Source organism: Daucus carota, chromosome 3 (genome assembly GCF_001625215.2).
Source record: "Daucus carota subsp. sativus chromosome 3, DH1 v3.0, whole genome shotgun sequence".
NCBI classification, from domain to species: domain Eukaryota; kingdom Viridiplantae; phylum Streptophyta; class Magnoliopsida; order Apiales; family Apiaceae; genus Daucus; species Daucus carota.
The window spans coordinates 57014418-57034312 of record NC_030383.2 but is presented as its reverse complement, the minus strand read 5'-3'; the positions used below and the strand labels follow the sequence as shown (position 1 = coordinate 57034312).

Here is a 19895-nt window from a genome sequence, read left to right as displayed (position 1 = left end):
TCGGTGAAATAATTGTTCATGCACGAGGCTCTTTGTTATCAATGAGATTAGCCGATAAAAATCAATCATCTAATTAAAAAATGATTGTAAATCTATTATCTAATTAAAAGAGGGTTGTATCTACTATCTAAATAAAAAATAATTAATGTGTGCGCATAAACAAACTACAAAATCCGTTAAACTAGTTTAAAAAAGCTACATAATGCTAAGTACTTGCGTTTTTAGCAAGTGAATTGCTTAAGTTGGTTTTATTGGTCAACTCTGAAAATATTTCTAACTTTGTAAAATAGTGTGTGTAGTTGTGCAATCATTAATGCATATATCTTCCATCTCTATACATATATAAATGAAAAACATCTTTTAAAAACACAATGAGTATATTAAACAAGAACATGAAACAAGCAGATAAAGAAAATAAGTAAAACATAAAGGAAATAAGTGAATCAAGACAATACATCTGAAGTCTAAGTCGTCTAAACCATAATAAAGGTTAGCACCAGTATCTATTTCATTTGAAGTCTTATTGACCAGTTCATTGACTATATTATAATTAGCAAAGTTTGTTTCTACTCTCTTTCCATTATTCCTTTTGAATAACCCATAGAGATCAATAAGATGTTTAGGTGTGCTATAGGTACATTGCCAATTGCCAATTCCTCTCAGATCCGCACCAATGACATATGCCTCGGTTCTCTCCTTGTGGCTGAAAAAAAATAATGAGTTGCTATTGAAAAACCATCATATACATCCCATAGGCTCTGCCCAGTTACCTAAAGTACATAACACATCATTCCTGAAGAATGAACGTGGGAAAAGGCACAGAGGAGGACGAGGTTATGGAAGGAACCGTGGACGTGGAAATTTCCGTAGTCGGTTTCGAAATCTGTATCATCCACCTGAAGTGGTAACGTGATGGTTACAACTCAGGCCACTAGAAATGGCAATGTGAAACTTTTTTTTTGAAACAAGTGAATCGCTGTACTTGAGTTTTGCGTGGATTAGCATTCACAGTATACACTACACTGCCGACCTGAACAAAATGCCCGTAGTATTCATATTTTAAGCAAGACATGCAAACAAAGTCTCCCTGTTCTGAAACATTTTAATGGCAATCTATTCTGAAAGTTGCTATGTAAATGTCTGTTTCCTCTATCAAAAATAAAATTATACATGCGAGAAGGTAAATATGCCCAAGGGTTTTCTGACAAAGTTGTGTCATGGGACTAAAGTTCAACTTTGCTGGAACTTGCTTTCTTTCCTCTCCACCACTGTCTGACTCGGTGGGAGACTTTGTTTGCGTGGTTGCGTAATACTTCACTTGTGTCTTGGATTCCTTTTGTAATCTTCTGTTTCCAATCATCCTTTTTAGCTTCTTTTTGCCTCAAAACTTTTCCCTGCAAGATATTTTTAAATATTAGTAATATTCCACAGTAAATAAGCGTGCTTGCCCCTAAGGCCCCGAAGCACACCCATATCATCTAGATAATTATCCTTCTCTTACCAGGTTTGAGGGAAACTCTGAGTCGTCATCATCATCATCTTCCTCATCTGCATCCTCGTTTCCGAGATTTTGCATGTTGTTCATCAGATCATCCCTCGAATACATTTTCATGCCAGGTGCACCAGGCATACCCTAGATTATAGCGACACAAAGAATTAGTGATGTCAGAATCAGTAAGAAGTTGACAGGAAACAAAGAATTCGGCTTTTTCATATATAGGATATGTATGCATACCTCCATGGATTTCATAAGCTTCTCCATTTCTGCTTCCTTCACTGACTTCGGGACAAATGCTTCACCAGGAGTCCTTCCCTGATTAAAATGTAATAGACATTTAAATTTAGTTGCATATGCCAAGCAGCTCATTGTTGAAATGCAATAGGTAATTATTTTTTCATTATGGAATATAAACTCGACCAGCTCACTCTGTGCTTTGGATTAGTACAACTTCTACTTCAGAAAGATTACAAGGAAAAAATTGCTGGGAAAATTGCATGTAACGTATTACATGATACTGTATGTAGCACTACTCTGAAAACATAAGCAGCACAGGACTACAAAAATTAGGCAGGATCTTACTTCCACGAGTTCCATCCAATACATTTCTCCGTTATTTAGCAATGTAAGAAGTTTATGCAACTAAAAAGAGGTAGCATAGTTAGAGCATGCACTGTGATATTATGTCCATTACACGGGAGTGATGCTTGGATATAATATGATATGGAAATGTGGGAACTAGCTCATATTATTTGGCAAATATGATCACTACTGGAGAAAGTTTCACAATAAATACCACAATCTGCTCAAAAAAAAAAAAAGAGAAGATACACAATTCAAAATATTGGCCTAAGACACCACATTGAATATTCACATGGGAAAAGAGGTAATTAGCATTTTATTATGTATATCATTTTATTTTTTATGGATATCAGAATCTCCCAAATGTGATGCCAATCCCTAGGGGTCGTTTGGAACACAGTGGTACGAGGTTGGAATCAAGAATCGGTTAAGGATATATAGGCTTGAGGTATAATTTCTGGTATCATGTGCTGGGTCAGAGTAGTGGAACAGGCATGTTCGGATTACAGTTTTGGATCATTAATTAAAACTAATTTAAAACATTAATGTAATTCATATTCTTTCCGAGTCATTTATTTAATTTTGTTTTCAATGATTCCAATTGATTGCTTCAAGTAAATATATTTGAAATCAAATTGATTCATCATCCCCTCTCTTGTACCCCCGGGTATCAAAAATGGGTTAATCAAAGTGGCCACTGAAGTGGATGCCACATCACTTTACTCACCGGTCTCAAATGAGTATTATTTGAACCATGATAACAAGAAAGATAGGCTGACCTAGACAGTAACTGAAAAGTGCATGAAGCGGGGATAGCAATCATGAAAATGATTCATTGCTGTTACCTTAGGAACCGGAGGTGGCTTGGTACTGCATGCTTTACTGAGGTCTTTACAGAGATAATCAACCAACTGAGTAATCTGGGGTTTTTTCTTGTACAAGAATTCTGCAACATCTGTATCATAGTACCCCATGATCTGCATTTAGGCAAGAAAAATATGTTAGTATATCAAGCAACGCAAAACAGAATTCCAGTACAATTTAAGCACTAAACTACACAAAAGTATATTCCAGCAATAATACATATGAATGTCATCACCTCTTGACAAGCCCGCTCAATCGTTTTGCATTCTGAATTACACTGTCCTTCAGAGTCATATTCAACAAGCTGAAACAAGAATATTTATAGGTAACTGGGTAAGAGTTCAAGACAGTTACCGAAGTCTATCTAATTGAGCACAAAACACACCAAAAATGTTTGTTACTACAAGATACAGAAAAACTTTCATCTACTTGTACTATTACAGCTTTCACTTACAATGTGAGTTCATATATAATCGCTAATTCTCTCTCACACATAACAGGCATTCACATATAACAACATTTAACCAATCAACAATGATCACAAAAATCTCCGCATTTAAAGCCCAAATTCACCATTCTCACCTCCAATCTATCTCCTTCTTCAACAATATCAATTTTCAGAATCCAATCCGCTTCTTGTTTCTTCAAATTACAAACATTCTCCGCAATCTCGATAATTTCATACTCCGAAATCTGATCAAATCATCAAAACCCCAAGATTAGCCCATACTCAAACAGCACACTAACTAATAATCAACCAAACTTACATCAAGAAAACGCACACGTAAAAAAGATGACCTTTTTAGGAGAGATCTGCTGTTGTTTAGCCTCAACTTGCTGATACAATTGATTTGTGAGTTTTTGACAAACCCCACATTTAATGTACGGAATGTCTTCTTTTCTGGCTACCCCAGCAGCTGCTTTCTTGGAGCAAAGAGATGGTACAAATGTGTATACAAATAATATAAGTACAATCAGCAGAGTTGATTTATTCATCATTCAATCTGAATCAGCTGATTTTGATTAGGGTTTTGTGGGATTTGAGATCTCAATTTTGATTAGGGTTTTGTGGAAATTGAGATGGTTTTTGACGACTCTGAGACTGTCACAAGGTTTGTATGTTCGGTTAGTTCGTTGAATATTTTAAATATTTTATATTTATAAAATATTAAGAAAATAGTTTTAAATTAGAAAAATGAATAACATGAGACAATCATACCAGATAAACCAAACCAAACCAAACATACTCAGGGGGTGTTTGGCTTAACTTAAAAAAAGTTACTTATTAAAGTGGAGAAGTTGATTATAAGTGATAAGTAAATTCGAAATTATAAGTTAGTTAAGTGTTTGGCTAATACATAATTTTCAGGTTCACATTTTAAAATTTATAAGACTGTTTTTTCAAAAAGATAATTTGATTTATTATAATGTGAAATTGTGAATTATTAATATTAAATAGACATTTGACAAATTTATTTAAAATATAAAACGACATAAATGACCACAAAGAAGTGAAAAGAGAAGAAGCACGAGAAAAAAGCTAGAGAATGTAGCTTCTTTATTTCTTAAACTTTAACCAAGAATAAGCACCCCCAGCTTCTTTCCCAAACGGTCACCAAAATGCAGAAGTTGGTTTTTTGTCAAAACAAGCAAGAAGCGAGGACTCCCAAACACCCACTCGGTATATCCCGCTTAGAGCAGGGTCTGAATAGTGTAAGATGTAAGCAGACCATGCCCCTGGACTAGAGAGACGGTTTCCGTGAAGACCCCGACTTAGTGCACAACAAATAAAATTGTGTGTGATATAATAGTATATAATACCTTAGCTCATTGCCTTCTTCACATGAAACTTACCTAAACAGTTCTGTTTGGCAACGATGAGTGATAATAATCTGAAACGGAGATATCAAACTGGATAAGAACCGTCATTACACACTTTCTTAAATTAACTTGATTACTTCTTGTGTAATCCATCCATATCCATTCTTCTTTATCCACGTTCCCAAAGCAATAATCGTCAAGACACTAACCGCCACCAACCTAGCTTTCTTTCCTTCCTCCACATCATGTAATACAATTGTAGATTGTGTTGACACGAATTCAGACACCCCCACCATAAGAATATGGTTTCCACTCCAAAACAATTTGGAAACCGTGTGAAACCTTGTCAAATTCTTCAATAAAACCAACATCCGTGATTATCCATTGATATGCGCTGGTTTCCGTAAAAGATCATGCCAAATCAAACTATTGAAGTTTGATTTTGATTTAAACCGATTGATAACTATGAATCACTGAACCATTTACTTGTTGAGTAAATCTGAAGTAGAAAATATGCATGGCCTTTTTTTTTCTTTCTCCGAATGTCCACTAAAACAATGCCCTGCCAATCCTACCAGCATCCACGCAAGCCCACTTCTTGTAACTTCGACAAAATTCTTTAAATAACTCTTTTTGAAGTCAAAACATAGCAAAATTTGGAACATGGAGGAGGCTAATGTTATTTCTCTCTTTTTCTCCTGATTAATGCACGAGTTTTTTTTAATTTCTGTTAAAAAAAAATATCTCATATCTCTAATATCAGGGAAAATTTAAAAAGATGTCTTGTGATTTTAAGTGTTCAATATGATGTTATTTCATATTTTCAATTTACGAATTTTATATTTATATTTTAAAAATCATACACGTGATACTCTTCCTTCTCCTAAACATTAGTCACATGTTAAATTATAATGGTATCACGTGCAGAATCTCAAAAAATAATGATATTTATTGGAAATATTTATAACACAAAGATATAATAAAACATATTTTTTGAAAATATTTTATGAAATTTTAAACCACATATTGTTTATATATTTTATATTTATATTATTTGAACAAAAATAACTGTGGTGAGTGTTGAATAACAAAAATTGGGGTTTAAATTTATATTTATATGTATGTATATTTTTAAATTATAGTACTTATCGGTTTTTTTTATGGTGTGCTCATGGGTACACATTAAGCACCAAAATTGATGAATTTGAATGGTTTCTGTTAGCTTAGCCTCTTTAATAATGATGGATCCCCTACATTTATAACCACCACACCAGTCAAAACCCTCCAATTCTATAGATTTTAATGCGTAGCATGTGCTTATGGGCACACACCAGACAAACCCTATACTTATACACATCTCTTCGTGACAATTCAGGTAAACAAAGTATAAACGTTTAACAATCCGGGTATAACAAGGTATAAACCCGGGTATAACAAGGTATAAACGTTCCATTTACGTATCAGATTGCGCTCATTCTCATATAATTCTAAATATTTTTTAATAATAAAAAAAATAAAATCATTACTATTATTACGAAAGAGACAAAATATTAGCGACATCTATTAAATAATCATAATATTTTAGCATTTTGATAAGAAAATATATTTTTCAGCTAACTTTTTTTTCTTGAAATTACTCTTAATTAACCTGATTAGTGTGAACGATTGGATAGCCCAAGTGGCGGGCATATCCTCTGTTGTCCCGGGACACCCGGGTTCGACTCTGGCTCACCCCGAGAATTATTAGAACATATACTAATTTGTAAGGCATATAAGTCTACATTTAAGTCTACATTGTAAGAGAATTATTAGAACAGATACTAATTTGTAAGAGCATCTTCAACGGCGTTGGCTATAATCGTTGGCTAAATTGGACCTGTAAGGCATTACGTAAAATTTGCTGAACCTGTAAGACATTTTGCTACAATGGTACTGGCTATATTGGTTGGCTATAATTTAAAAATTGTATGTTATTAATATTTTAAATTATTAAAATAGAATATATCAGTTCAATACGGTAATAAATGATGTACAATCTTTCTACAGATTTTCTTACAGACCTGTAGAGGTTCGACAAATTTAGCCATCCATAAGAGGTTGGCTAAATTTATGGAGTTGAGTTTTTGAACCTGTTGGCTAAATCTTTTTATTTTAAGTATGTCAACTCATCTTTTAGCCGAGAACTTTAGATGGTTGGAGATGGTCTAACAGGTAAGCCTGCATTGTAAAAAAAAAAACCCTGATTACCTGATTAGTGTGAACACAAAGAATAAACTATCTCATTATTTTCTTTCCCGTTCAACTCAGCCTTGATGCCCATGCCGCCGTCCTCTTCCTCTGCACTTTCCCGGCTTATAAAAAAGCAATTACAACACAGACCATCTTTACCTATCTCTCTCACCAACATCACACTCAAACGCTTCACTTCAACACTCACCTGTATCTATCACATTCTTTTAACCCTTTTTTGTTAACTTTAACTTTATTTAATCACTCAAGCTACTAATTTAATTCAATTTGGTTTCTTTTGTTGGTTTTACACACAGGTGAGAAAAACCCAGGTGGGAAAAGCCCTGCCTTTATTCATCCTGCTGCCATTGTGCATCCTAATGCTGTTCTGGGTCAGGTATAATATTACCTTTTTGCCTCAATTAATATTTTTTTTTAAAAAAATTATGTAACGGGGTTTCTTAAGGATTGGTGTTTGTGTTAAGGAAATTAAATTTGGAGAAACTTGATGTGTTCTTTTGGTGGTTTGGTCTGGTTTAACAATAATTCTTGGGCAATTGAGCATGTTTGTCTTAAGCTGAAAAATGTATGTTTGTATAATAAGTCTCAGCGCTCTCCTCCTTATTTTCTTCTTTTCCGCTGATCTTGTGTCTTTCATTTGGGTTTTTTTTTCCCGATCATTAAAGTTTTATTGACTAAGGGGCTGGTATTGTATCATGACTTTTAATGACTTTTACTGACTTTTAAAATCTAGGTGTATTCAATTACAACTTTTAAATACTCTTTAAAAGTAAAGAGGTATTGTATCAGGATTTTTAAAAAATCTTTCAAAGTTTGAGGTATTGAATTACAACTTTTAAAGAGTTATTAAAAGTCGGTTGTTATTCAATATATCAATGACTTCGGTGGAAAAATATAATTGATAGACTTTTAATGACTTTCTATGGAAAATTGCATATATTTTCTCAGAAAATTGTCAGGCCATTCTTGAAAAGATTTGACATGACTTTTTTTATCTTCCCTCAATTAACCGGTCGCTCCAACCTAGGGTTCAACCTCTGCGAAAAGTCTCCCCAATTTCGGGGGCCATCTCAGCATGGCCTTTGGTTAGTCAATTGACTTTTTTTAATGAAAGTTCTCCTTTTCTTCTTAATTCCGCGGATTTTGCTTTTCTTTCGAGTGTTTTTTTCAGACATCAAAATTTTTAGCTAAATTGCCGTGAGACATACATTTCTGCATGCCCTCTGTTAGATGAAAATTTTTTATGTATGAAAGAAGCTCTTCCGATCCTTTCGGTACTGTATTTCGGTACAATTCATTAACATGAAAGTCTTATGACAAAACAAAAAGTTGCATCAAGTCATAAGTCACAATTCTAAGCTCAGCCGGGCTGTTAGTAAGGTCTGGTTACTGACGATGTGGGAAGTTGAGAGTGAGGATTCGAACCCATGACTGTACCATAATGAGAATGGGAGAGGAAACCTTGCTGCTAGGCTATTAATCTGGCACTAGGACAAAAAAAATAATCAAAATCCTACATAAATCATCAAAGAAATCATATACAATTATATAGTAATATATTGCAGGTGGGGAAATTGGGATGGGGATCAGGGAATGGGGGTAATCGGGCCAAGGACTGGGGATCGGGTCGGGAAGATATGAAAAACCGTCCCCCGCCCAATACCCTTTTTTTTTTTTAATAAGTTGTCCCCATTCCCCGGCCCATACCTGAAAAATCCCTGCATCCCCTTCCATCTGGTGTGGGGATCGGGATCAATACCATCCCTAGCGGGAAGTGGAGATTGAGATTTGAATGAATAGCTGTGCGTGTAGTGTAGGATTCCTTTACTATGACAATATGGTAGTACTATAGGTAATAGGATGTCCAAATCAACTTTTATTCGTAGCTTTTTTGTTAGGATGAACTAGGACTAGTAAGAGTGATATTCTTTTCTTTTTTCTTTTTTTTTGACAGAAGAGTGATATTCTTTTTTAAAAGGATGGTTTACTGACATAGCTGGATCATTACTTCACTTTTTGATGCTTTTTCTTTGTTTGCTTCTCCGGGGTCCTAGATTTTTCCTTGAATGATTGTGGATTTGTTGAAACCGTTGTGCAGGGTGTTTCAATTGGTCCCTTTTGTAGTGTTGGGTCTACTGTGAAGTTAGGAAATGCATGCCAACTGTACCCTGGTAGCCATGTTTTTGGTAAGTCCGAATTGGGCGATAACTGCATATTGATGACGTAAGTCGACATCTTCAATTCCATCTTCAGTGCACCTCCCTTGTGTGCATGATGTATGAATTCTTGTTTTCCTCTGGAATAACCTACATTGTAACATGTTTAACTACGTAGTGGGGCTGTGGTTGGAGATGAATTACCTGGGAGCACAGCTATCGGGTGCAATAATAGAATAGGACATCATGCTGTGGTAGGAATCAGATGCCAAGACTTGAAGTACAAGGTTATATTCCTATTCTGTTGATGATAAAATTGTACCTGTTTCATCTGTCCAATGTATTTTTTTTAATGTGCTGCTCTCATTAGCTATAATGGGTGAGAAATACATGTCTCTTTATTCCCTTTAAATGTTAAAATTTACTACATTAAGAGGATAAAGAGACAAACTTCTATAGCTAGTAGACAACCTATACCACACTGCAAATGGACTTTACCAAACATGTCAGGCTGTAATTTCTTTTTTGATATTGTTTGATATATTTACTTTATTTCGTTTTACATTCATAATCTAATATTTTATGGGTCAATTATCAAATCACTCATTGAAGTCATTCAATATCAAGTTGGTCACTGATCTCCACGGGGTCTCGCTCGACTCACTAGAGTGATTTAATGATATCGTTTTAGTCACTGCCGTTATATTCTTTCAAATTCTTGACGGAAACCGTAAGACACATGGCAGGCTTCTGATTAGGTGGCAAGAGCTGGCAACATCTGTTTTACAGCAAAGACTATATGTTTGTGTATATATACAAGTGTGTATTTTTTTTACAATTTCAGTCAAACAACAAACTCTACCATGGCTGGTCTATCTAACTCATCTAATGTAAACAGTTTTGTTCCTAATTTTGCAGTTACACAATTCATATAAACTGATTGTAGTAGATGAATTAGATATACTAGCCATAGTAGAGTTTGTTGTTTGAATGCAATTGTTAAAAGGAAACCACACATGTTAAACACTAATATATAGTGACTGCTGTAGAAGAGACATTGCTACCCAGCTCTTGCCACCTAATCAGAAGCCTGTCATGTGTCTTACAGTTTCCGTTAAAAGATTTGAACGGCAGTGACTAAAATGAGATCATTAAATTACTCCAGTGTGTCGAGTGAGACCCATGGAGATCAGTGGCCAACTTGATATTATTGCATGACTTTAGTGAGTGGTTTGATAATTAACCCAATATTTTATATTGCTTGGTACGTTTGTTGGTGAAAAATATTCTAGACAAGAATGACAGGACATGCATTGAAATATCGTCCTATAACCTCACTTTTGAAGCATTATTAGTCTTATAAATACCACATCTGCCATATGTTTAATTGTTTGCTTTCAACACACTGTTCTCGTAAATCAGCTCTTAGCCAAATAGTTTGAATTGTGTTAGTGATTACTCTTCTTCCATGACTTCTTTATAACTGTATTCACAAAATTATTAGATGTCATATTAAATGGCATAAATAAATGGTAAATACATATCATGCCTTACTTTCTCTCCTTGTTGTATGAAATTGTTCTTGGTAGCCCTTTGAACATGCACCAACAGCTGCCTTACTTTATGTTGCTACGGTTTTAGCCGGGAACTGAATGCTTCTTAGAGGTGGGGGACAACAATGACATTAGAGAACATACGTCTATCCACCGATCTTCGAGGTCATGTGAAAAAACAGTATGTCAATATAAGCTATATTCTTATGCTTACTTTTCAAATTTAAACTTTTGATAGTGACTCGCCGTTTTAGGTAATTATTTCTCTAAAATAATTGCTTAAACAGATTATAGGTGACGACAACCTTATTATGGGGTCTTGCCACATAGCCCATGACTGCAAAGTGGGCAGTAACAACATAATTGCAAACAACACCCTTCTAGCAGGTCATGTGGTGGTAGAGGTGGGTCCATTTTGTTTCTGCTAAGCTAAGTGTGAATCAATAATATTATTTCAAAGTGTTTACTCTACAATTACCATTTTTTGATGTGATTCAAGTTTTACTATAGGATTATGTTCACACTGCGGGAGCAAGTGTTGTTCATCAGTTCTGCCATATTGGTTCTTTTTCATTTATTGGCGGTGGTTCTGTGGTAAAATTTTCTCTCTTAGTTTACAATTGTAACAATGAATTACCGTTCAAATAACCATCTGGTCTAACGTCTAAGTATACAATGTGAACATCTTTGAGAATATTAGCGAACTGAGGTGCTTGATTAATGACTTCAATGTTAGGACCATAGGTTAGGAAGATGCCTTTTCGGGTTTACTGAGTGATAGGCCACTTAGGCACTATGCTAAATTTTATTAAAAGGCTTCGTACATTAATTGCTTTCTTCACAAATAATAATAAAGAAAGTTGGTGCATGTTTCTAAAAAATTATTTTATAAAACTCAAAATTGTAATTCCAAATAATTTTTTCTAATTTGTTTTTAGCAACATAGTATTTTTACATTTTATATTATATGTTTTGGTATTAAGTGAAAACATAAATAAAGTGTTATATTTTTTGGTTTATGTTTAAGATACAATATGGCTCTAAATATCTGAAATAAAAATCTTAAATTACTTTATTGTGGTATTATATATTACACATAAATACAATTAAAATTTTATTTTTTTTAAAAGTTTTTGTTTATTTTGATAAAAATATACTTACATGTGATCAACATTAATTCTTTATTTAATTTTGTTAATTTTATATTCGTGTAGAAGAAGTAAATTGAATAAAATTAATGATAACTTGAATATCGCACATTATTATATATTTAAGAGCTAAAAGTTAAACATTTGAATCATGTTGCCCAAATTTGTTCCCCCAAATTAATTATATTAACAAAAAAACAGTCTAATCAATTATGACAGAAGTCACAATTGAATTCACAAAAGTATTTATTCGATAACAACAAATGACATGTATATAAAGTAACAAGTTTGTTAATAAAATGATTATAAGGATTTACAAATGTTTTTTAAATACCTTTGCAGTAAAGTAATATATTGACTGATCGGATCCGAAATTGTAGAATGGAACTTTGATGATTGAGACAATAGGGGTTGTCAATTAATATTGTGTATAGATGCCAAGTCTTGATCACAGATTTAGATAGTTACTCTGTATTACCTGCCAAGAATGTAAAACTGGTCTACCAAGTTATTTAAGACTTGGACAATAAGTGTAGTAAGTCTTGGTAATTAAGATTGTGGTGGACTTATAGCTATATATATAGTCTTTATATATTGATATTTGATAAGTATACTTAAATATTGTTTGGTAACAAGAGGGCGGGTGTTTGAGTTATTTTTGAGTATATAAATTTTGTGACTGGCCATTTTTTAAAAAAGTATTGGGCCTAGCAGCTTTTTGGCCTCATAGACTTACATTCAGGTCTATGAGATTGCCTATCATTAGAGGACTAATGTTTTTTTTAATGAATTTCTGATGCTCATTTCCTCAAAATAAAGTTTCATATAGATTTTTATACAGTGGTAACAAGATCATGCTGGACTAGGTGAAGCATGCAACCTTAAAACTAAACTAAACTGTGTTATATATTTTTAAAGGTGTCACAAGATGTACCAAAGTATATAATGGTGGCCGGAGAAAGGGCGGAGCTACGTGGTTTGAATTTAGAAGGCCTGCGACGTCATGGGTTCTCATCTTCTGAGGTTCATTCTTCTTATTCATAAATTGCTCGCTGTTTTTTTCCCAATATTTAATTGAGTTTCCTAGCTTTGTTTAAAAACAGTGTTTGCCTTCATAATTAATTAAGAAAATGAATAATCAAATTTGGGTTGGGGGACTATCTACTTATCTAAATTTGAAGGTCAGATATCTATCATGTTTAGGTACAGTTGAAGTCTTGGTGTTTTAATTGTTCCTTAACTTTACTGACCTGCTTTACTAGGTGCAACATGGTCGGTATTCCTTCATCTAGCCCGACTTTTAATAAATGTATAATACTTTGGGGATTTCCAGATTCTTTTCTGATTATTCAGTTTCTAGGTGCAAAATGGTTGGTACGGCAAACAGGATTGTCTGTGTGGTCTGTTTATTTTGTTTCGTTCAATTTGAGGGCGTCGAGCCTGTTTTCTGTGTTCTAATATGTACCTGCCTGAAATTTATTATGTTCTTCATAACTGGAGTCTGGTATAGTCTTCTACTATTGGGTTCGTCTACTGATGTATTGTTTATTTACTGTATATTATATTTGTAAAATTTGTTCCTACTTTGCTCGAGGATCTAGATGAGGAGCCTGAAATCAGCTTATAGAAAGATATTTATGGCTAGTGATGGAACTTCCGGAAGCTTTGAAGACCGACTTGCTGAAGTGGTATATCTTGTTATTTTTCTCTCTTTTACAAATTAGTGAACTGATAAAAAAAAAAAAAACCCTCAACGTTCTCTCTCTATACATAAATTGTGCAGGAGCAACATCAAGAATGGGCTCTTGTTCCTTCTGTGTGCTTTATGGTGCAATCCATCCGTAATTCTTTCAAAGAAGACCGTCGAGGAATCTGCAAATTTAGATCTCGGAGTAGTGCAGGATCTGTATGAAGTATGTTAGTTTCCTTATTTTTTCTAGGCAGACATATTTTTTTGTTTGAGAATCACCGTATGTGTCATTGGTTCATAAAGAACCTCGAGTTTTTCACTAGTCTGAATATTGGCAAATATGTGCCATATAATATTCATGAGTAATTTACTTAGCAAAAAAAAAAAAATATTCATGAGTAATTTTTGATAGTGCTATGTACTATTTTATCAATAAATAATATCTCATTCTTCATTTTTCTATGCAAATAGAATCTTTTAAACATTAGTGTATATGCACGGTGTTATTCTATCTGGTGATGTTTGTCTTTGTTAGAAATATTGAGTTCTAGCCGTTGTGAATTTTATTGATAAGTTTATTCGCAGAGAAACACTTAGCAAGTGCTACTTGGCTTTTTGGGTTTCATAAGGAACTGGAGAACAAGAATCATAGGCCCAATACCAGGCACCCTACTGCGTGGAAATATCAGGGTTGAGAGAAATATTTATAAAACTGACTTTACCTCCTGCGTTTTTTCGTATGGTAAGGAGCATGGACTGTAATAATAGCATAGCTCGAGTATCCTTGAACTTGAAGAAGACAGACAATTTGAAAATCGGTTGCTGAAAAGTTTTGCATTATCTCTGTAGTACAATATCTTACAGTCATATTTCAGGGTTTAGTTTTTTCTGTTTAAGCACTGGTAATTTTCTGTGAGTACCAGATTATTCTCTACCAGCTTCACCAAGAAGTCTGGGGTAATTTTTGCCCAAGAGAATGCTGCGGGTTCTTTCATTCCAGGTTTACCCCTGAAATATATCTAGAGGTCAGTATCAGCGGCAAAGCTAGAGGGTACAGCGGATCAACGAAGATGCCTTCTCGCTTAATTTATTTAGCAGTTTATGTTGTGAATTTCAAGGGGAACATCATCAGGTAATATTCTGGGTTCAAACCAGTCATTAATCATTTTGCTATCATTCTTCTTTGTTTCTTTAACTTTTTATACTCTAGTGACAATCAAGAAAAATGTTCTACACTTCTATTTAGTGCTTGTTTGTTTGCCTTTCCATGTCTAGGTATTTCAACTTCGTGGAAGATAGTTATAAATAAATTTGTTTGGTTGAGAAAAGTAAGGGTCTAACAATTTTCATGAAAGTATAAATCCCCATGATATGTTGGAATTACTAACATGCCCCATTCTTAATTAATTCCGGATGAACCCAAGCACTTGTTCGACCTATAATCATCTTGAGAATCTCTAGTTTTGCTCCTGATCTGCAACCGTATTTGCTAAATGAATAAATTATTTATAATTTCTGTTATGATAGTAGTATCTTTCATGTCTTAGGATATCTTAAAATCTTTTCTGTTATTATGTTGGACTTGAACAACTTGAGGAAACAGAAGAGATACTATAACATGCCAACTTGTTGGCATAGGGAATCTGAAAAATAGCTAAGCTAGACAAGATTTTATTATTATACAGTTGGGTCCGACTGCGACTACATCTTCTCACATGAGCTTCCTTATGGCAGATCAAAAGTTTCATTATTAAAAACATTAGTAGAGTAAAATATTATAAAATGAATGATTAAATATTGGGAGCTGAATATATTATTATACTAGTACTAGGAATTTCATTTTCACGGAGGGAGAGATTGCATCCTAAGGTTGATGAAGTATCCACTAATACCCCAAATATATAACGAATCATTACTTTGATATTTAGATAAAAAATAATTCAACTTGCTAGTGGTTCTTATATCATTAAAAACACGTACTATTAATCAATTTAAAAGTTGCATGAGGTCTATACAACTTGTACAGAGTTAATTTTGTTTTCTTGATCGGAAGGTCGGTTTACTGTATTCATGCCTATTTATTATTGAGCTAAATATTAAATTTTAAATTCATGTAACATATTTACTAAAATTATATTAATTCAACCATATTCTTACATTCTTAAATCTTTCTTAATTAATAATATATATTGTTTCAATATAAATAAATTGTTAAAAAAACTTAAATAGCAAATATGTATTACAGGAAAATAATTATTAGTATAAATTACGAGCACATTGTATAAGAGCAAGTGGCTGAATTCATTGCTGAATAAAAATGAGCATCGTTGTTTGAATATCCTCAAACTTTATGCAATTGGCTTGAGAAAGTAGTACTATAACTTATTTACAAGCAAATAGCCATAACAATTTATCTTTTTGGAAGCTGGCCTGTGAGATGGGACAAGTGCAAGTTGCTGAATTATGTTCCTTTAAGCATTCTGAGTTATTCATATCCCACTCCACGTCTTTAAGTTTATCTAAAATCTAAACAAGTAATATCTTATTAGTACTGTTTACGACTTACTAGTATCTTATGTCTTATTCATTACCAGTCATTTGTTTGATCAACTTTACCATGCATTCATCAGATATTTTGTACATTTCTAAAGATCTTGATCTCAAGTGTGCAGTGACGGAACTAGAAATTTTATATATCTAGGACACGAAAACGGAGGAACAATTTGAAGCACGGAAATCTGAACTACTTATTGATCAGAAAACTATTTCTCCTTTCTAGTAAAAGACTGATTATAAATGCTCAGAACAAAAAATTGAACGAAAAACCTAAGAAAAAGAAGGCAACAAGAATTTAACACGGGTCATACAGCAGGTGTCAAAATCATGCCTTTACCATAGGAGCATGACTATGTACTGTACCTTATCAATTTGTACTACAAAAATGTAGATATTTTACAAGTGGGGAGAGTCCCCCATGCTAACTCCATCCTGAGCATATAATAAGAGTAGGTCGGGTTTTTGACAGAGAATTGTTGCAACATATCTTCTCGTGATGACATGTTACTATAGCGTAACTCTTGTATCCAAACGTTTAATTGGTGCACTCTTATCTGATCATACAGTAAGGTCCTTTCTAGTGGTATTTTATTTATGGTGGGGGTTTATTATATTTTTACAATATCCATGATATGCTCTTTGCCTGAAGCTTTCCTCAACCAATTATTGGCCATTAAAGTCAAAAACTAACCAACTTGATAGTCACACTTGAAGAGCTGAAATAACTTAAAAGAAAACTCAAGAAAACAATTTGCAAGTGAGAAAATGTCCCAAGAACTTGGTGGAAGTAAGTAACAAAACATATCCAATCTAATATCTATACTCAAAAACCAGACCAAACCAATCAAAGTTGAAACTTGAAAAGAGGAGCATATTCAGATATTATAAATGAATCTCCTTTTGCTAGTGGGTCTTGATTATTCAAGATATTTCATGTCCTTGTTTCTTTAGATATCTTCTTCTAGCTTCTTCCAATTATCTGTCTCCTAATATCTACTCCTGCAACCAACTAGACTTCCTCTTGCTTTCAAGTTAGATATACATTTCTACTAACTGACGGAATTATACTAACCAAACCAAAAATATCCTGTAGTAAGAAGTACGCACACTTCACTCTTAATTTTGCACAATCTGTTTCCGTAAAATATTAATTTGTTAATCTTTTTAAGTGATAGAAATTGTTGAAAAGTACGAAAATTGTAATTTTTTTAAGGGTATAACCTGACTGACGTGGAATCACAACCGTATAGCCTGACTGACGTTGAAAAACAATTAAAAGGGAATTTGTTTTATAAATCATGAATTTTTGTTAAGAATCAGTGAAAATTGATTTTAAAGCTCCGCTAACTTCAAAATTTAATGATTTGTTATTTTAGATCAATTGTTTTGAAATCCCGATTCCAAAAAAAAAAATGTCAAGAAAGAAATATAAACAGGGATAATAATCCAAGAGAACATATTGGATGAGAACATGGTTATATTAATAGTTCAGTTGGGTTTAGCTAATTTCTGTTATGTTTAAAATTCTAAACAAAGTGGGTAATAAAATAATAATTTCACTTTCTTATCTCTGATAATAAAACATATATTCAACCCACACACAACTAAAATCTCTTATTTGAAGAAAAATAAACAAACTAACTTGTAATAATGAGATAATTCTCAAGAGTGAAAGTCACTCCATTTGATTATGTCTAAATGTCTTAGAGGCTAACCTTAAAATTTGGACAGATTCATATTTAGAACCCTCCTTTTATAAAACAAAGGTGCATTTGCTATATATAACAAGTGTGTCTATAAATATGCACACAAACATTTAGACACACTACTCACACCTCACACTATCAATCTATCATCATCTTTCCATTATATCTTCCTTGTCTCACAATTTATACTACAATATTTTCCCTTGTTTTCATGCTTGTGCATTGTGAGTTTGGTATTGAAAATGGGAAGAAAGTGCTCACATTGTGGAAACATAGGCCATAATTCAAGAACTTGCATAGCTTATAAGGGTAATGTTAGTATGGCTACTAGTGGAAACATTGGACTAAGGCTCTTTGGAGTGCAGCTTGTGGAGATGTCCTCTGCTTGTTCTTCTTCTTCCGTTATTTCGCAGGCTTTTGACATGAAGAAGAGTTTTAGCATGGATTGTTTGATGTCATCACCTAACTCACCATGCTCTTCTTCTTCTCTCGTGTCGATTAATGAGGTTTCGGATCAGGCTTGTATCGGGTATTTATCCGATGGCCTATTGGCTCGAGCTCAGGAACGGAAGAAAGGTATGCATATGTCCTATGTCCTCTGCATTCTACTTGAAAGAAATAATTATGTTATGATTTTTTGTTTTTTTGGATGAAAATTGAATTGTTTAATGAAATTTGAAGGAGTTCCTTGGACGGAGGAGGAACACCGGGCTTTTCTAGCCGGACTACAAAAATTAGGAAAGGGAGATTGGAGAGGAATCTCAAGAAAGTTTGTTACCACAAGAACTCCGACTCAAGTTGCAAGTCATGCTCAAAAACACTTTCTCAGGCAGGCTACTCTCGACAAGAAAAAGCGCCGTTCCAGCCTCTTTGACATGGTATATATACGAAAATTCCTAGCATTTTAATCTAGTGGATACCGTTACCTCTCTATAGTACTAATTACATTCTTTTTCATATTTCTTCGCGCATTTAATTTGTCCACTAATATGATTATCCCGATTCCAATGACAGAGTAACAGTTTGAACAGTAAGCAACGAGGCCTAAATGCAGCTCAGTACTTTGATTTATCAAGTTCATTTGATGAAGTTCATGAAGAGACCAACCTGCCTATGATCGACCTCAATTTATCCGAACACCATAACGAAACCAGGAACCAAGGAACCGACAGCTCTCAACCTGCAGCATCTCACCGTCATTCAACCATCTGGCCATACGGATCAAGAAATTCACAGACAAACTCGACGACATCTTCAAATCCAGATCTGGAGCTTAAACTTGCCGCGCCAAAGGCCAACGACGAAAACAAAGCATCTGAGAGTCTGCAACTAACAGGAGCTATTAGTGTTACCTGACTCAACCATATCTTTACAAAGATCAGATTGCATTATCATAATCACATTTTTTTTTCTCTTTCGGATAAATGGCATAAAGTAATCTGATGAATCAACACCTATAATTATTAATGTAATATGTTCCAAATTATATGCAAACACACAATTTTTTATGGACTTAAACAATACACTAATTATTAAGTCTTGTCTCTTGTGTTTTATCTTAGTGATCCTAATTTATACTACTAGATATATCTGTGATCTGTCAAAGGCAAATCCTTGTCACTAACACATTATAATACAAAACATCATCAATATCTATACCTAACTACTTTCTAGATTGTGCACTTGGGCAAGTGTACAATAATTCATATTTATATTGATACGAGACACATTCTAGCATTCTAGCGGGGCATGACGATTTTTGTACGATAGGTATCAGGTTCGATCCCCTGTATATTATCGATAATTTAACAACCAAACTTTAAATGCAAAAAGGTAGCTAGACATGAATATTGTTGATAACAAATGTAAGGCCATCAACAAAATTCTTGGCCAAGTAAGATTCGCATATTCAAATAATAAGAGTAATGATTATGCTGAGTATTAAAGATCTTGATATTGTACTGACAAGAATGGGCATGATGAATCCTGTCAAGGTACCATAATAGCCACAAAATACATACACTTTCATGTTCATTCACATCTCAAAATAGTATTTTGTGGTATTTTCATC

At 33.8% G+C, this 19895-nt stretch overlaps 3 protein-coding genes across 5 annotated transcripts; 2 read left to right on the top strand and 1 right to left on the bottom strand.

Annotated features, from left to right (window-relative positions):
• Positions 1-1031: 1031 nt before the first annotated feature.
• LOC108213041 (uncharacterized) lies at positions 1032-4070 on the bottom strand. The gene is made up of 7 exons (XM_017384772.2): positions 3743-4070; positions 3527-3637; positions 3180-3248; positions 2926-3057; positions 1736-1813; positions 1502-1633; positions 1032-1394 (listed from the first exon to the last, which is right to left on the bottom strand). The coding sequence occupies exons 1-7, from the start codon at positions 3941-3943 to the stop codon at positions 1224-1226; spliced, it is 894 nt and encodes a 297-aa protein (XP_017240261.1). The 5' UTR covers positions 3944-4070; the 3' UTR covers positions 1032-1223.
• Positions 4071-7010: 2940 nt separating this feature from the next.
• On the top strand, positions 7011-14801 carry LOC108213033 (probable acyl-[acyl-carrier-protein]--UDP-N-acetylglucosamine O-acyltransferase, mitochondrial). 3 transcript variants are annotated; one of them, XM_017384762.2, is made up of 11 exons: positions 7011-7204; positions 7312-7391; positions 9114-9238; positions 9350-9458; positions 10813-10905; positions 11012-11128; positions 11235-11318; positions 12791-12895; positions 13474-13560; positions 13656-13785; positions 14148-14801. In XM_017384762.2, exons 1-10 carry the CDS (start codon positions 7078-7080, stop codon positions 13782-13784), a joined length of 1056 nt encoding a protein of 351 aa, XP_017240251.1. In that variant the 5' UTR covers positions 7011-7077; the 3' UTR covers position 13785; positions 14148-14801. The 3 variants fall into 3 exon arrangements, with proteins under 3 accessions (XP_017240251.1, XP_063945691.1, XP_017240250.1); XM_064089621.1 differs by having other exon boundaries at positions 14137-14801; XM_017384761.2 differs by lacking the exon at positions 14148-14801 and having other exon boundaries at positions 7012-7204; positions 13656-14049.
• Positions 14802-17813: 3012 nt separating this feature from the next.
• LOC108213042 (transcription factor KUA1) lies at positions 17814-19332 on the top strand. Its single transcript, XM_017384773.2, has 3 exons — positions 17814-18400; positions 18506-18702; positions 18839-19332. The coding sequence occupies exons 1-3, from the start codon at positions 18067-18069 to the stop codon at positions 19178-19180; spliced, it is 873 nt and encodes a 290-aa protein (XP_017240262.1). The 5' UTR covers positions 17814-18066; the 3' UTR covers positions 19181-19332.
• The last annotated feature ends 563 nt before the right edge of the window (positions 19333-19895 follow it).

Bases quoted from the DNA above. Each gene is read 5' to 3' on its own strand.
- LOC108213041 (XM_017384772.2), bottom strand. From the start codon at position 3,943: ATGATGAATAAATCAACTCTGCTGATTGTACTTATATTATTTGTATAC. The intron at 3,058-3,179 runs GTGATGACATTC...GCCTAAATGCAG, and splicing joins TTGAGCGGGCTTGTCAAGAG to ATCATGGGGTACTATGATAC. The intron at 1,395-1,501 runs GTAAGAGAAGGA...AATATCTTGCAG, and splicing joins CAGAGTTTCCCTCAAACCTG to GGAAAAGTTTTGAGGCAAAA.
- LOC108213033 (XM_017384762.2), top strand. From the start codon at position 7,078: ATGCCCATGCCGCCGTCCTCTTCCTCTGCACTTTCCCGGCTTATAAAA. The intron at 10,906-11,011 runs GTATGTCAATAT...TTGCTTAAACAG, and splicing joins CGAGGTCATGTGAAAAAACA to ATTATAGGTGACGACAACCT. The intron at 11,129-11,234 runs GTGGGTCCATTT...GTTTTACTATAG, and splicing joins CAGGTCATGTGGTGGTAGAG to GATTATGTTCACACTGCGGG.
- LOC108213042 (XM_017384773.2), top strand. From the start codon at position 18,067: ATGGGAAGAAAGTGCTCACATTGTGGAAACATAGGCCATAATTCAAGA. The intron at 18,401-18,505 runs GTATGCATATGT...TGAAATTTGAAG, and splicing joins AGCTCAGGAACGGAAGAAAG to GAGTTCCTTGGACGGAGGAG. The intron at 18,703-18,838 runs GTATATATACGA...TTCCAATGACAG, and splicing joins GTTCCAGCCTCTTTGACATG to AGTAACAGTTTGAACAGTAA.